Source organism: Oryctolagus cuniculus, chromosome 18 (assembly GCF_051225735.1).
Source record: "Oryctolagus cuniculus isolate XC-2025 breed Fujian yellow rabbit chromosome 18, ASM5122573v1, whole genome shotgun sequence".
Classification (NCBI taxonomy): Eukaryota; Metazoa; Chordata; class Mammalia; order Lagomorpha; family Leporidae; genus Oryctolagus; species Oryctolagus cuniculus.
The window spans coordinates 13,941,444-13,957,687 of NC_142884.1; the positions used below are offsets into that span (position 1 = coordinate 13,941,444).

The following is a 16,244-nucleotide window of genomic DNA, read 5'->3' on the forward strand; positions in this document are numbered from 1 at the left end:
CCAGGTCCTTGGGCCCCTACATCCGCATGGGAGACCAGGAGGAAGCACCTGGCTCCTGGCTTCGGATCGGCGCAGCGCGTCAGCCGTAGCAGCCATTTGGGGAGTGAACCAATGGAAAAGAAGACCTTTCTCTGTCTCTTTCTCTCTCCCTCTCACTGTCTAACTCTGCCCGTCAAAAAAAAAAAAAAAAAAAAAAAAAAGAACTTGGAACAGTGCCAGGCATCCCCTTCTATTTTAGACACTTTCACTTTTTATTTAAGGGGCAGCACGAGTGTCTACGGAGTCACACCTGCCCTATCCCAGGAAGGGGGCAGGGGGACTTTGGCCCAAGGGCACGTGTGTGCACGTGTAGGTACCTACAGACACTCTTATATGTACATATATGTACATATCTTTTCTATGTGTTATACATTCACAATAATTTTATAAAAACTGAGGCTCAGAGAGGTAAAGTAACTTCTCAAACTCACACAGCCTATGAGTGACAGAGGCCAGAGACAAAGCCAAGCACCTCCTTTCAGCAGCCCCAGGAGGGCAGGGCAGGGCAGGTTAGAAATGGAGGAGGGTTGGGGCCCATGCCCCTCTCCCCGGCCACCCAGAGCCACTGGAGGATCTCAGGCTCCAGCCCATGTCACATCGTCCCAGTCCCCCTCACCACCTTGGGCCTTCCCTGACCTGTTGTGCTCAGACTCGTGGAAGCTTGGGACAATGGCATGGTCCCTGCGCCCCCTTGGGGTGTGACCTGGGAAAAGAGGAAAGGTGGTAGGGTTAGGCCACTTTGTCCCAGCAGCCTCCCCACCCCCCATGCTCCCTGCGGTGTGGCCCTCCTCTGTCCCCAGGGTTGAGAGAGGGGCTCAGGGTACCATGCTGTGTTCATGCTGTGCCACATGCCTTCCATCCCACCATTCTCCAGTGCACCCTGGGTGATCTTAGCTACAGGCAGGAAGGAGCATCCTCAGCTGAGAGCACCGCAGCTGCCGTCTGGCACTGCCCTGTGTACAGTGCTGAGTCCTGTCTGAAGTGACCGCACCTGAATGCGTCGGCACGCTCCTGCTGTCCTGGGCCCCCTGCAGTGATCACACACAGCCTTCTCGGGGGCTGACAAGCAAGGAGGCCATTCAGTATGACCTGACAAGGAAGGCGCAGGCCTGAAATGTGTGTGTGCATGTGGAGGGGGTCCTGAGGAAAACTGATGCAAATCTTTCCTTCAAAGTGTTGGGATGTCACATTACTTGATTTTCTGGGGTCATTCCAGTCTCCTCCCTGGCCAGTCTCCCCTTTCCATCATCCCCAGAAGCCTCACTAAGTTTGATCGTCGCTCAAAGACCCCCCTCCCTTAGCTCCTTACTGCCCATGGCTCAAGTTCAAGTTCTTCATGGTGAAACTTGGGGTACCTATCCTCTGCCCCACCTTCTGTCACATCCATTGCCATTCCAACCACAGTAAATTACACTGGAGTTCCTCAAATTGGGCTTAGCACTCTGGCTTCTAGACCACTCTCCCTTGTCCTCTGTGACTCAGCTCAGATGACCCCTCCTTCCTCCACACCACTGGGCAGGGGTCCTCTCAGTCACAGCCCTTCCCACCAGCAGCAATAAAGGGGTGGAATAAGGCTGCTCTAGCTGTGTCGGATGCGGGGCAGGCTTGTGTGTGGCCAACGGCCTGAGTGTCCAGCTATAAAGACATCCCTAATGGTTGTCTCTGTGGGGTGGTGAACCCGTGCATCCCTGTGTCTGGCTACGTCAGTGTGTATCTGTGGGTGCTTGCACCCCACAGGAGACCACGACTTCCTGGAGGTTGTGTATCCCTGTGTGACTGGGCTCTATCTGTCTGAGAGCCCAGTGACTCCCTGCATCTGTTCCGGGCTCCGTGGACAGCCAGCCGCCTAGGAGCCTCGTGCTCTCCACCCCGCCAAGGGGCCCTTGTACCAGATGGGGGCTGTAGCTGGCCGGCTTCCCCGGGCTGGGCAGCATGGGGGCGGCGCTGCAGGGGTTGATGCGCTTCTCCTTCTGGCGCCGGTTGCAGAACCAGACCCGGATCACTTCCTTCTCCATGTGCAGCTGCTCGGCGATCAGCAGGATCTCCTCTGAGGTAGGCTTCTGGTTCTGCAGGTGGAGGGCTTGTTACCCCCTGGCCCATCCTCCCGTCACCCCCCAGGACCGCCAGGAGGATGGGCTCTCACCGCTAGAAAACTCTTCTCTAAGGCGAAGCGGACGTTTGTCTCGATGCTGGTCCTCTTCTTACGCCTCCGGCCGGGCAGCCCATCGAAACCCAGGCTGGGGCTGCTCAGCTGGTTGGGGCTGGGCAGGCTTGAGTCCACAGACATAGTCTCTGTGCCGGGAGGAGACCTGGGCATGACAGAGTGCCTTCCTGCTACCGCCCCCGACCCTGGAGCCTCAGCCCAGTTCTACCTGCATCGTTGAGCCACTTCTCCAGCAGGGGCTTGAGTTTGCACATGTTCTTGAAGCTCAGGTTGAGGGCCTCGAAGCGGGATATGGTCGTCTGGCTGAAGTCGTTGCCGTACAGCTTGCCCATAGCCAGGCCCACATCACCCTGCGCAGGTCGGGTTGGGGGATGAGGCCAACGTCAGGGTGGAGCCTTAGGAACTGGGCCCACTCCGCCCACCAGAGCCACGCCCACCGGGTGGCCACGCCCCCTCGTTCCCACGCCCACCGCCCAGTCTGCAAGGCGAGCCCGCACCTGCGTGAAGCCCAGCTTGATGCGGCGTTGCTTGAAGGTACGGGCGAACTGCTCCAGCTCCTCCAGATCGCTTGGCTCCTCGGGGTGGGATGGTGGCTCCAAGCATTTGGGGGGCTGCGGGTGCGAAAGGTGTGAGTCGGGCACAGGAGGTGCGGGGCGGGTCGCGGCCTGGCGGGTGGGCAGGTGGGATGCAGGGCGGAGGACCGGGATGGGGCTCAGCAATGGCTGCACATTCCCCCTCTCTCCTGCAGACCGAGGTTTTCCTGCAGACTCCCTAGCCATGCCCGAGGAGGCGCCCACACTCTTCCTGGCAACCCCTTTAAAGGTTTGCCTGCCGCCTCATGGGGGTCCTGTCGCTCCTGCAGCTCACGGCACTGTCCCGGAAGGAAGAGCCAGCTCCTCTCACTGCTCTTTCCCTGCAGTGGGGGCAGTGGTTCTGTCCCCTCTATGGGGAAGCAAGGACTTGGCTCTGGGTGCCTCCAGCAAGCTTTTTAACCCCCTCGGGCCTCACTTGCCACCTCTGCAGGAGAGGAACAATCACTGCTGCTCTGCCTACCCAGTGAGGTTGTTGGGAGAACTGGGTTTAAAATGAGCAGGTTGGGGCCGGCGCTGTGGCATAGCGGGTAAGGCTGCCGCCTGCAGTGCCGGCATCCCATATGGGCACTGGTTCGAGTCTCGGCTGCTCTGCTTCCACTCCAGTTCTCTGCTATGGCCCGGGAAAGCAGCAGAAGATAGCCCAAGTCCCTGGGCCCCTGCACCAGCGTGGGAGGCCTGGAGGAAGCTCCTGGCTCCTGGCTCCAGATCAGCACAGCTCCAGCCATTGCAGCCAACAGGGGAGTGACCCAGCAGATGGAAGACCTCTCTCTCTCTCTCTCTGCCTCTCCTTCTCTGTGTAACTCTTTCAAATAAATAAATACATCTTTTTTAAAGTAGGTTGTGCAAACCCACAGAAAGTACAACAGCATGAATAAACCCTGATGTAAACTGTGAACTTCGGGAGATAATGATGTATCAGTGTAGGCTCGGCAGTGAGCTATAGCACATGGTGGGGGGTGTGGATAATGGGGACCATTATGCATGTGTAGGGCACAGCGGAGATGGGATATCTCTATCTCCACTCAATTCTGCTGTGAATCTAAAATTGCTGTAAAACAGTTAAGTCCTAAAAAATGAATTGTTCGCAAATAAAACTCTTAAAATAATGGACAGATGGATGATTACGGGAATTGACAAAGAAGCAACAGCTCTGTCTGGAATGCTTCAGCATCCTAAAATAAAAGATCTGAAGCAGGTGGTAGGGCAGGGATGTTTGTCACCTAAATCCTTGATTATTCAAAACTTTGGTCAGATGTGTTTTGGACTTCAAGAGTTTTTCAGATATCATTGCATATTTCTTAGGTAATGTCACCCCTACCCCCATCCGAATCAATCCACCACTGTAGTCAGGCAAAATAACAGTTCTACTACAGCAAGACTATCACATCAAGAGGGACCCAGAAAGGTCATACTCTTTCGCCTCATGTTGGGGAGGGCCAGATTTTGAGCCAAATGACTTCTGGTGACAATGTTACAGGAACAACTTTCTTTCAGGACATTTGGGACATCAGAACTTCAGCTAAGACCTGTATTAGTCTCTAAACTTTTCACTCTTTCTGGAGTAGTTCACATATTTTTTAAAAGGACTATTTAAAAAATGGATAGGAAAAAACTGAAATTCATACAGGGTGATGAAAAATTATTATTGAAGTCTAGCGCCAAGGCAGCAAACTGATGCTTGGCCTTGGGGTCCAGCCAAGTAGATGCCGAAGTGGCCTGCAGACCTGGCACTGCCTCGGGGGCCCCTGGTCACTGCTGCTGCCCACCACAGAGGTGTAGATCCAGTCCTGCTCAGGTCTTCTGGTTTGTGAGGAAAAGACGCAACCCTGGGACTTTCTGGAGATGTAGTTTTCAAATAAAACCCATCTTTGGCCCATTTTGAGTCTAAAACTTGTAAGCCCCTGGAATTCCATGTTTGTGCACACAAGCACTTGGGGAAATGAGGATCAGATCTAAATCTGTCAGACTCTCAAAGGAGTCCACTTATCTAAAGAGTTAAGAACTACTAGTCTGGCTCCTCTCCTCTCATTCTATAGAGGAAGGAGCTGACCAGACAGGGAGAGTGGCTTTCCTGAGGTCTCACAGCAAATCAGTGGCAGAGTGTGGCCGGGCCCCAAGTTCCCCAAATGATGTCTATGGCTATGGGGTGGGCTAATGGAGAGGAGACCATCACACCTCACCATGCTGCCCCCGACCACCCCGTCCTCAGCAAGCCCTGCTGCCGACCTGGCCTGGCACACGCAGGGGACAGTCTCACCTGTGTGGGTAGCCCGGCCCGGGGCTGGGAGGTCAGAAGAGCTCCCTGGGTTTGCTGAGGTAGCTGGAATAGATTTGGCGTCGGTAGCAGGCCTGGGGAGACAAGGGGGAATACCGGGGCTAAGGTGTGAGGGAGAGGCAGGGGATTTTTGGGAAGTGCCAAGGAAGCCATGGTGGAGGGCGGTCGGGGGTGGGGGGTGTCTTACCTGGCTGACCCTGCTGGGCCTGCGGCAGCAGGAACTGAGCAGGTGGCTGGAGGTGGTGGCCGGGCACAAGCACCAGCTGCTGAAGCTGGAGGAGCTGCTGTATGTCCTGGAGGGGGATAAAAAGCTTGAGTCCTGGCCAGGGGCCTTCCTCTCTGCAAAACTTGAGCCTCGAGGAAGCTGCTTGGGGACGGAAGTGATCCCCTTGGTCTCTGAGGACACCCAAGTGAACGCCACCTTGACCATGGAGTATACAGGGTCCCACCTGAGCACTCCTAGGAGGGCTTGCTCTTTATTTACCTTTTCTTTCTTGATAAAATATTTGTCTTGTCTTACATTCCCACAGAGCAAATAGAGTCATTTAAAAATGTAAACCAGACCTAGTCTTTCCTCCTTTTAAAAAGCTCCCAAGGCAAATCATGTGATGTCTAGAATTAGCTTTAAAATACTCCAGCAAATGGCTGTGTGTAAATTGGTGCAATCACTTTGGGAAACTCTTTGGTACTGTTAGGGGTTCCATTGTGTCCCCACCCCCAACTCCAAGAGATAGGCTGGAATACTGACCCCATGACCCTCAGAGTGTGATGGGGTCTTTGCAGATGGTCAAGGTAAAACGAGGTCATAATGGTGGGTTCTAACTGAGTGGGACTGAGGTCCTTATAGAAAGGGGAAATCTGGGCCGGCGCTGCGGCTCACTAAGCTAATCCTCCGCCTGCGGCACTGGCACCCCGGGTTCTAGTCCTGGTTGGGGCACTGGATTCTGTCCCGGTTGCTCCTCTTCCAGTCCAGCTCTCTGCTGTGGCCCGGGAAGGCAGTGGAGGATGGCCCAGGTCCTTGGGCCCCTGCACCCGCATGGGAGACCAGGAAGAAGCACCTGGCTCCTGGCTTCAGATCAGCACAGCACCAGCCATAGCAGCCATTTGGGGAGTGAACCAACGGAAGGAAGACCTTTCTCTCTGTCTCTCTCTCTCACTGTCTATAACTCTACCTGTCAAATGAAAAAAAAAAAAAAAAAAACAAAAAGAGAGATCTTCCATCTGCTGGTTCACCACCCAAATGGCTCCAGTGGCCAGGACGGGGCCAGGCCAAAGCCAGGAGCTTAGAACTCCATCCAAGTCTACCACATGGGTACAGGGGTCCAAGCAGGTCATCCTCTGCTGCGTTCTCAGGCATACCAGCAGGGAGCTAGACTGGAAGTGGAGCAGCCAGAACCTGAAGTGGGGCCCATATGGGATGCTGGTTTTGCAGGTGGTGGCTTAACTCACTGTGTCACAAGGCTGGTCCTTCTGCCCTTTTTTTCTTTTAATGTTTATTTATTGATTTTCTTCTACTTGAAAGGCAGTGAGAAAAAGGGAGAAAATAAAGACAGAGATTTTCCATTTGCTGGTTCACTTCACAAGAGCCCACAACAGCTAGGGTTGGGAAGGCCAAAGCCAGGAGCCTGGAACTCCATCTGGATCTCCCACACCTGGGTCTGCAGGAACCAAGCACTTCAGCCGTCAGCTGCTGCTTCCCAGGATGCATCAGCAGGAAGCTGGATTGAAGTGGAGCAGTGGGACTTGAACCAGCACTCCAATATGAAATGCAGGTGTCCCAGCTCTGCCTTTCAAATCAATAAACCAGTAGTCAGATGCACCAAGCCTGCTCCTGCCTCCAGGCCTGTACACGTGCTCTTCCTTCTGTGAGGCAGTGGCAGTTCCTGCCTTCTTCTGTCTCGGATCCTAACATAAAGTCGTCTCCACAGAGATGCCCTCTGCTACCTAATCTAAACCACGCCCCCTTACCACTCCCGCTTTGTCTCCTTCACAACTTTCACCATCCGTCTCCAGCTGTTGCTCCTTCTGTCTACTCACTCCTGGCATGCCACGCTCGCTGGAAACAGCTCCATGAGCATGCGATCTTGCCTGATTCAGGCACCACTGTAGCCCTAGTGCCTAGGACATCCAGCTGGTGTCTGCCTCCATCCCATCAAATCAGAACTCCACTCCCAATTCCAGCTTCCTGATAAAGCCCTGAGAGGCAATGGTGATAGTTCAAGTTCTTGCCTAGTGGGTTAAGCAGCTGCCCAAAATGTCGGTATCCCATATAGGGCAGCGGTTCGAGTCCCAGCTGCAGCACTTCCAATCCAGATTCCTGCTAATGCACCTGGGAAAGCAGTGGAAGATGGCCCAAGGCCTTGGGCCCCTGCACCCATGTAGGAGACCTGAATGAAGCTCCTGGCTCCTGACTTCGGCCTGGCACAACCCTGGCTGTTATGGCATTTGGCAAGTGAACTGGCAGATAGAAGATCTTTCTCTGTGTTCTCAATCTCCCTCTCTCTCTCTGTCTCTCTCTGTAACTCTGCCTTTCAAATAAATAAAATAAATCTTAAAAAAAAAAAAAAAGTTCCTGGGCTGGCGCCGTGGCTCACTTGGCTAGTCCTCCGCCTGTGGCGCCAGCATCCCATATGGGCACTGGGTTCTGTCCCGGTTGCTCCTCTTCCAGTCCAGCTCTCTGCTGTGGCCCGGGGAAGGCAGTGGAAGATGACCCAAGCGCTTGGGCACCTGCACCCGTGTGGGAGACTAGGAAGAAGCACCTGGCTCCTGACTTCAGATTGGCGCAGTGCTGGCTGTAGCGGCCATTTGGGGGTGAACCAACGGAAGGAAGACCTTTCTCTCTCTCTCTCACACTGTCTATCTCTATCTGTCAAAAAAAAAAAAAAAAAAAGTCCCTGCCACCCATGTGGGAAACCTGGATGTAATTTCTGGCTCATGGCTTCAGCCTGGCCCAGGCTCAGTTATTGTGGGCATTTGAGGAGGGAACCAGTGGATGAGCAACCTCTCTGTTTCTCTCTGCTTTCAAAATGAAATAAATAAATTGTAAAAGAAAAAAAAAAGCATACCTACGTGTTTGGTTGGGCATGCATAGACAATATTTCGCTATATTGTCTGGAAAACCATACCAGAACATATCCCTGGTATATATAAGTCCTTCTGTACTCTTGGATTTGGAACACTTCTTGTCAAGTAAATAAGTAAGTTCCTAGTGTCCCTCCCCTCCCAGAGTCACTGTGACCACCTGCTTTTCCAGCCACTCACTCACGGCTGTTCCCTGTCCCCTGGCAAGCCTTCCCTCTGTGTCCAGGAGAGGTCAGAGCACCCTGATGTTCTTTGACCTCTCACCTTTCTCACCTGAGCTGCTGATCACCTCAGAACCCAAATTTAGGGTTTGAAAGTTCTCAATCTATCTTTAGGAACTGTGCCTGTTTTGCCTTCTCTGTTCCAACTAACCTCAGCCCAATAAAAATTCCATGGCCATGTCTGTCCATGGAGCCACCATGAAGTGGGCAGAACTTGGGGGCTGGTGCTGTGGTGTAGCAGGTGATGCCGCCATCTGCAGCACCAGCATCCCATACGGGCACCGATTTGAGTCCTGGCTGCTCCGCTTCTAATCCAGCTCCCTGCTAATGACCTGAGAAAGCAGCGGAAGATGGCCCAAGTGTTTGGGCCCCTGTACCCACACGGGAGACCCGGAAGAAGCTCCTTGCTCCTGGCTTCAGCCTGGCCCAGCCCTGGCTGTTGTGGTTATCTGGGGAGTGAACCAGTGGGAGGAAGCTTCCTCTCTCGTCTTTCTCCCCTGCCCCCCCAACTCTGACTTTCAAATAAATAAATAAATCTTAAAAAAAAAAAAAAAGAAGAAGAAGTGGCGGAATGTAAGCTTCAAGGCCACTGTTTACAATGTACCCAGCCAAGGCTCCATGCCTAATTCTGGCTTCATAACACTGTCTTCTTTTCCCTCCAAAGTTTACACACACTGGGTCCCACAACACAAGACCCACACCCCCCTGTGCTGCACTGCTCCCAGGCAATGTGTTTGTTGATGTTCACTTTTCCTCTGCTAGGCTGAAATTCCAACAGGCAGAGGCATGTCTAACTCTTCTTGGACTCCTAACTTTTTTTTTTTTTTAAGATATCTTTATTTTAATTGAAAGAGTGACAGATCTTCCATTTGCTGGTTCATTGCCCAAATGCCTACAATAGCCGAGCCTGGGCAAAGCCAAAGCCAGGAGCACAGAACTCCCTCTGGTCTCCCTTATAAGTGGCAGGGACTCAAGTACTTAGCCCAGCTCCTGCTGCCTTCCACGTGCATTAGCAGGAAGCTGGATCAGAAGTGAAGTAGCCGCAGGGCCGGCGCTGTGGCGCACTTGGTTAATCCTCTGCCTGTGGCACCGGCATCCCATATGGGCACCGGGTTCTAGTCCCGGTTGCTCCTCTTCCAGTCCAGCTCTCTGCTGTGGCCCGGGAGTGCAGTGGAGGATGGCCCAAGTGCTTGGACCCTGCACCCGATGGGAGACCAGGAGGAAGCACCTGGCTCCTGGCTTCGGATTGGCGCAGCGCCAGCCATAGTGGCCATTTGGGGGGTGAACCAATGGAAGGAAGACCTGTCTCTCTGTCTCTCACTGTCTATAACGACACAATCCCAGGCACTCTGGTATAGGATGTGTATGCCCCATGTGGTGGCTTAACCTCCTGCACCACAATGCCCACCTGTGACATTGATTTATGAGGTGCTTTATAAGCATATTAAATAACAATATTCAGCAATTGATCTGATAACAAATCAAGCAACGACAAAATGAAAACAGTTTTTTGAGAGATCTGCAACAACTGTAAGAGAGGCGGAAAGTCTTTGGAGGCTGGCACTGTGGCACAGAGGGTTAAGCAGCCACTTGTGATGCTGGTATCCCATGCTGCACTGCTAGTTCCGGTCCTGGCTGTGGGGCCTCTGATCCAGCCTCCTGCTGATGTGTCTGGAAAGGGAAGCAGAAGATGGCCCAACTCCTTGGGTCCCTGCCACTCACGAGGGAGACCAGAGGGAGTTCTGTGCTCCTGGCTTTGGCCTTGCCCAGGCCTGGCTGTTGTGGGCATTTGGGCAATGAGCCAGCTCCTGGCTCCTGGATTCAGCATGGCCCAAACCTGGGTGTTGTGGCTATCTGAGAAGTGAACTAGTGGATGGAGGATATCTCTCTGTGTGTATGTGTGTGGGTGTGCATTATTCTCTCCACATTGTTCTGCCTTCAAATAAATAGATAGGTCTTTAAAAAATAAAATCTCTGTGTATTTCATTGGTGACAAAGTCCAAGTACCTCTACTACTGCTTGGCCCATTGCCTCTAGTCAAAATAGAAGGAAATGCTACATTTTCAGTTAGAGGGCAGTAAAAATTGACAGGTAATTTTTTTCTCATCCAAGTTGATGGACACTCTAAATCCCACCCACAGATGCTTCCTGAGGATGGTCTGTGGACTGAAGGTCCGTGGCATCTGTAACAGAACCTGACTCCTCACCGCCACCCTGAGGCCCAGCCCCCTGCCTGCCTCCCCTTTCTCTCCTCACATGACTGCCTTCCCAACTCAGGTCCGGCCACACAGGCCTTGGTCTCCTTCCTGTTACTGAATCCAGAAAGAAGTCCCTTGCGCAGGACCATAGCTCCTCCCCCTTCTCGATGTGTCCTTGGTGGGCCCCTATGGTCGTCTGAGACCGTCAGGCACCCTCCTCACAGAGGCCTTCCTGGCCACCAGCTGCAGCAAGGGCCTCCCTTCTTCTCTGGCCTCTCTGTTACGTCTTTCCTTCCCTTCACATTTATCAGCTTCTCCTCTGCGTCCTCACCCAGAAGGAGCATTGGCTCCGTAAAGGCACAGACGTGTCTACCTTCTCTCTCCAGAGAGGTATCTGGGCATGGTGACGTCCACTAAATGTTTGCTGATTAGAGAGACGAAGAATAGAAAGCAAGAGAGGAGATGCAGGCTCAGGACCAGAGTAGCCGATAGGGGGCCCCAGTTCCCCACAGTTGAGAGGCAGGGTGGCCCTCGGAAGCCACTGGGGGGCGTGTTATGTCTGAGCAGACCGCAGAGAAGCAGCAGCTGAGACACGGAGAACCCCGAGCGTAGTTCATGGTGCAACTGCTTTGTTCCTAACCTACAATGAACACTAGCGCTGAGGATCAGTGGACCTCACAGAAGCTGAGAAGGGGTGAGATCAATTCTTGCTCATCCCTGAATCTTGTCCTTGAATTTTTATTTATTTGAAAGTGAGAGAAAGAACATCCACTGGTTCAGTCCTGCAATAGCCAGGGCTGGGCCAGGTCAAAGCCAGGGGCCCAGAACTCAATCCAGGTCTCCTCTGTGGGTGGCAGGGACCCTGCTGCCCCCCCACAGGGCGCACGCCAGCAAGAAACTGGAATCAGGAGCACAGCCAGGACCTGAACCCGGGCACTCTGAGGTGGGATGCAGGCATCCCAAGCAGCATCCTAACCTGTGTGCCAAATGCTTGCCCTCACTGCTGAATGTTGATCACCCTGTACCACCCCAACTCTTCTTGCCCCAACCCTGTGGAAGAACTTAAGAAGTGATCAGCAAATTTTCAACAAATGAATGAGGTAAAACCTCAAGTCAGGCTGGCTGGGACCAGGCCACAGACTGGGGGCAGAAAAATCGAAACACAGTTTCTATCCTACACAAGTGACCTGTGTAATTGCCCACCTTCCCATCAGGGTTTGGTTCCACCCAGGAGGAAGAGAAAGCCATGAGAGTGAATTTAGGAGGCCTCGGCCCCAGAGCGGCCGGCTGTGACATAGCCCAGGTGCCACGCCTCGCCCCAGTGCACAGGGAAGACAGCCCACTGGCTGCGGCTCTCACCCCCACTGCAGGCCTCCACCCAGGCCTGCAGCCTCCAGGACCAGAATGGCGTTGGCCTGAGGGCCCATACTCATTAGCTATTCCTCATGGGGCATGCTGTGCTCAGGTCCAGACCTCCATTCTAAGACGTGGACAGCCTGGAGTGAAGTCCAGAGTGGGGAGAACAGGGAGAGTGGGGGCTGGGAACTGTGTGAGCTATATTGTGATAAACTGTTCGAAACGAGGAGAGCAGGGTGGGCATTTGGCCTCCGGGTTAAGACACCAACATCTCACATCGGGATGCCTGGGTTCGAGTCCTGGCTCTGACTTCTGATTCCAACTTCCTGCTAACGCAGACCCTGGGAAGCAGCAGTGAAGATTCAAACACTAGGGCCCCTGTCATCCAGGTGGGAGACCCAGACCGGGCTCCTGGCTCCTAGCTTCAGCCTGGCCCAGCCCTAGCTGTTGCTGGCATTTGGGGAGTGGACCAGTAGATGGGAGCTCTCCGTCTGTCTCTCAAATAACAATCATAACATAAAATAAGGACAGGAGGGGAGGAGGTGAGCAGGGAAAGGAGAGAAAGCCAGGTTCAGTTCAGGAGGAACATGTTCTGGTGTTCACTGCACACATGGTAACTACGGTCAATAATAATGTGCTGTACATTTCAAAACAGCTAAGAGAGCGGATTTTAAAGGTCCTCACTTAAAGGATAAATATTTAAAGTGATAGATATGCTAAACAGATTGATCATTCCACAATGTATACATGTATCAAAATATCACATTGTACCCCACAAATATATATAATTATTATTTGCGAATTAAAAAAAAAAAAAAACTAGGATCGACTTCCTGGCACTCTGAGTCCTGTCAGCCTTGGGGGCCCCAAGCACCTGTCATTGGAACTGCCCTGGGGAGTCTCCCATGTGAGAATGGTGCCAACGGAGCTGCTACCCTGGGGGGGTGAGACCAGTGGGGTGCAAGGGTCCAGTTTCCAGTGTGGAAATTCAGGGCCTGAGCTGACTTTTGCCTGCTTCTTGTGTGTGGCCTGGGAAACCACTTCTCTGGGCTCTGCCTCTTTAACCATCTAGGACAATGATACAAGGTGTCATGGAAAGTTCTGGGCTTTGGAGACGGCCGGAAACCTGACTGTCCCTCACACACTGTGGGAGCATGGGCAGTTCCGTACCCTCATTAAGCCTCAAGTTCCTCAGGCGACAACAATTCTTACCTCAGGGGGCTTTTAAAGGAATGAAATGAGACACGACCTGCAGAATGCTTAGCTGATCCCTGGCCACTTAATTGGTCCTCCACAGAAGATAGCCATTATTACTGAGTCATTGCTCTCTCAGGGCCTCAGTTTTCTCATCTATAAAATGAGGATAATAACGTTTCACTCTTCATGGGGTTGTTCTGAGACCTGAGTCACGTTATTATCCAGAAAGCATTTTGGAAATCACAACAAATTCCCCAAACACAGGCACTGGCTTCTCCCCTGTGAGCTCTCCAGGGTGGGAACCCTGTCTGGCTCTAGGGTTCAGCCTCTTCCAACAGCTGACACAGCCAGCCCCGACCCGACTCTGCTGGGTTCTGCCCTGACGCCTCCACTTGCAGTGTTCACAGGCTCTTTGAAACCCTAACACGTCCAAACTGAGCCTCCTGTTTCCTACAACAGCCCCCCAAAACACCCTTTTTCCCCAACTCAGGAAACCACCTCACCACTATCCAGTTACTCAAGCCAAAATCCTAGGAACTACCCTTGACCCAGCCAAACCACACAAAATGGCATCTAGGACCTCACCTCATTACCTCCTGGCTCAAGTCCCCTCATCTCCCACCTGGATGCCTGCAATGACCTCCTACTGGCCCCTTGTTTCTACTCCTATCTCCTGCAATCCACTTTCCCCAAACAGCCAGAAAAGCTCTGTGAAGAATTAGTGAGGTCACGTCACTTCCCCACTGAAAACCCTCCGACAGCCTCCTGCTGTTCTTAGAACGCATTTCACACTCCTTGCACTGGCCTAGGAGACCCTGCAAACCCTGGCCCTGCTGCTGTTCCTCACACCTCTGACCTGTCCTCACTCACTCTGCGCCAGACACACCGTCTTCCCTGGCCCCAGTCTCAGGAGCTCTGCAAGGACCTCTGCAACTCCCTGGCTCCTGCACCACCCGCCAGGCCTGCACTCTCAAAGGCCTTCTTCCCAGTGAAGCCCTTCCCTTAACCGCTCCACTTAGAGGCCTCCTCCCTTTTGGAAACTGACCTATTTCATTTCCCTTATTGCACGTACTCTGTCCACTGCCTGTCTCCCTACTAGAACATAAGGTCCTTGGTGGGGGGCACCTCTGCCTTGTTCACAGTTGTCCCTTCAGGTCATAAATGGGTACCTGGCATACAAAAACATGCCCAATAAGTGCCAGTTGGATGAACCAATGACTATGATTATTATGTGTCACTGCACAAAGGGAAACGCAAGGGGCCGGTGCCATGGCTCACTTGGCTAATCCTCTGCCTGTGGCACCGGCATCCCATATTGGCGCCGGGTTCTAGTCCCGGTTGCCCCTCTTCCAGTCCAGCTCTCTGCTGTGGCCCAGGAAGCCAGTGGAGGATGGCCCAGGTGCTTGGGCCCCTGCACCCACATGGGAGACCAGGAGGAGGCACCTGGCTCCTGGCTTTGGATCGGCGCAGTGCCGGCGGTGGCAGCCATTTGGGGGGTGAACCAACGGAAGGAAGACCTTTCTCTCTGTCTCTCTCACTATCTAACTCTATCTGTCAAACAAACAAACAAACAAAGGGAAACCCTAAGGGTGGGAGGTGGGGGAAGGGAGCAGTCTCAGGCATGGGCTCTTCTCTTGACCCTGTGCCCCAGAGGCTGACCCTGCTCCGTGGAGCCCAGGAAGTTCTGGCAGTTTGGGTTGAACATCACCAAACAAAAACCATTCAATGGGAGAAAAAGCAGCCCATCCAGAATGTGTGTTACGGCACATGTGACCTTACACGAAAATTCCAGGGTAATCAGGCGACAGTAGATCCAACCAGGAGTTTATGGGCTCTGAGATGCGAAGGTTCTGTGTGTGTGCACTGACCACACCCTCCCAGCAGGCTCTCCTGGCTCCTGCTGCCCTTTCTCCAAGCACAGGACGCACCTCTCCCTCCTGGGGACTTGTCCTCCCCCATCCTCAGGCCACCAAGTCCAGGTGGGTCTGACCTGCCTTCTCAGGGGCGAGGGGCACCGCCTCACACCTGGTCAGCTGGACCTGTTCTGTCTCCCTGGGCAGGGTGGCTACGAGTCTGGAAATGCTGGCACCCATTTGCTTGCCCCAGAAAGGAACAGGGAGGCCGTTATCTGGTGCCGGGGCTGGTATTCCAGGTCAGTCCTTGTGAGGGAGCTGAGCCACCCGTTCCTGTTTCTTCCTCAGCTCCCTGGAGTTGGGCTTGGGCCTGAACAGTAGCTCTGCCCAGCTCATCCTTCTCCGTCCTGCACCAACCACGCATGCCGGCTCTGCTTTCTCACTTCACACCTGCTGCTCCTACTACCTGGAGCTCATCCACCTGGTAACCTGTTCCTCCTCCTCCCCCAGGGCAGAGACCAGCTCCTGCTGAAGGCCTCTGATTTCCTCAGACACACTTCTCACACTTTTCCTACGTTCCCACCGTATCCAGTAGGTTTCTCTGGGAAACCTTTATTCACTAGGCCCTATTTGCCTAAAAGATTTTGTTAAGCTTTATTTTTTATGTCCCTGTTGCAAAAATAGGGAATATCTTTTCCCCACTCTCCAAATACAAAATGATGTGTTAAGCGATAAGGTAAGTTCTCCAGTGGTGCCTTTCCCTCCCCACCTGACATTCTGAAATACTCCCCTGGAGACACGTGTTCCCTGCCACTGATTGAAAAAAGTGCGGCAAAGCATTCCTCACTGACTCAGTAAACCTCCACATGGCCCCTCGGCAGCCAGCACCGTGCTGAGCTCTGACAGCTGTGTTAGGTCGCCCTGCATCTGCACAAGCTGGAGGCCGCAGGAAGGGTCCTGTGACACCATCTAACGGGCACTGCTTTGGAAGCCGGCATCATGGGGACAGGGGGCGGGGGCGCCGTCCCTTCACCATTTCTGTAGTTCGGAAGTGACAGGATGTGTGAGTGCCCTTGACTCTTCTGGGCTTCTTAGCACTTTCCAAGTGAAACATTCCTTAGTGCCTCATTGATGTACCTGCTTTACTATAAGAGGAGCCCCTGGGAGCAAGGATGACTGTGACTCACTCCTAACTGCAGCTTCCTGCAGGGCCTAACACACAGGAGGCTGGGAAATGTTTGTGAAAAAGACTGTGGGAGGGGCCGGC

The 16,244-nt window shown here is 53.3% G+C and overlaps 1 protein-coding gene across 13 annotated transcripts in view; it reads right to left on the minus strand.

Annotated features, from left to right (window-relative positions):
• Positions 1 to 16,244, minus strand: part of POU2F2 (POU class 2 homeobox 2) — a 37,065-nt gene that overhangs the window by 6,672 nt on the left and 14,149 nt on the right. For all 13 annotated transcript variants that reach the window (XR_016224516.1, XM_051836498.3, XM_051836483.3 and 10 more), the window contains 7 exons: positions 5,259 to 5,364; positions 5,054 to 5,145; positions 2,701 to 2,814; positions 2,412 to 2,553; positions 2,183 to 2,331; positions 1,929 to 2,105; positions 676 to 742 (listed from right to left, as the gene is read on the minus strand). Coding sequence is in view for 12 of the 13 variants with exons in the window: in XM_051836498.3 (XP_051692458.1) it covers positions 676 to 742; positions 1,929 to 2,105; positions 2,183 to 2,331; positions 2,412 to 2,553; positions 2,701 to 2,814; positions 5,054 to 5,145; positions 5,259 to 5,364 (847 nt within the window). In the remaining variant the exon portion in view is untranslated. The remainder of the gene's footprint in view (positions 1 to 675; positions 743 to 1,928; positions 2,106 to 2,182; positions 2,332 to 2,411; positions 2,554 to 2,700; positions 2,815 to 5,053; positions 5,146 to 5,258; positions 5,365 to 16,244) is intronic.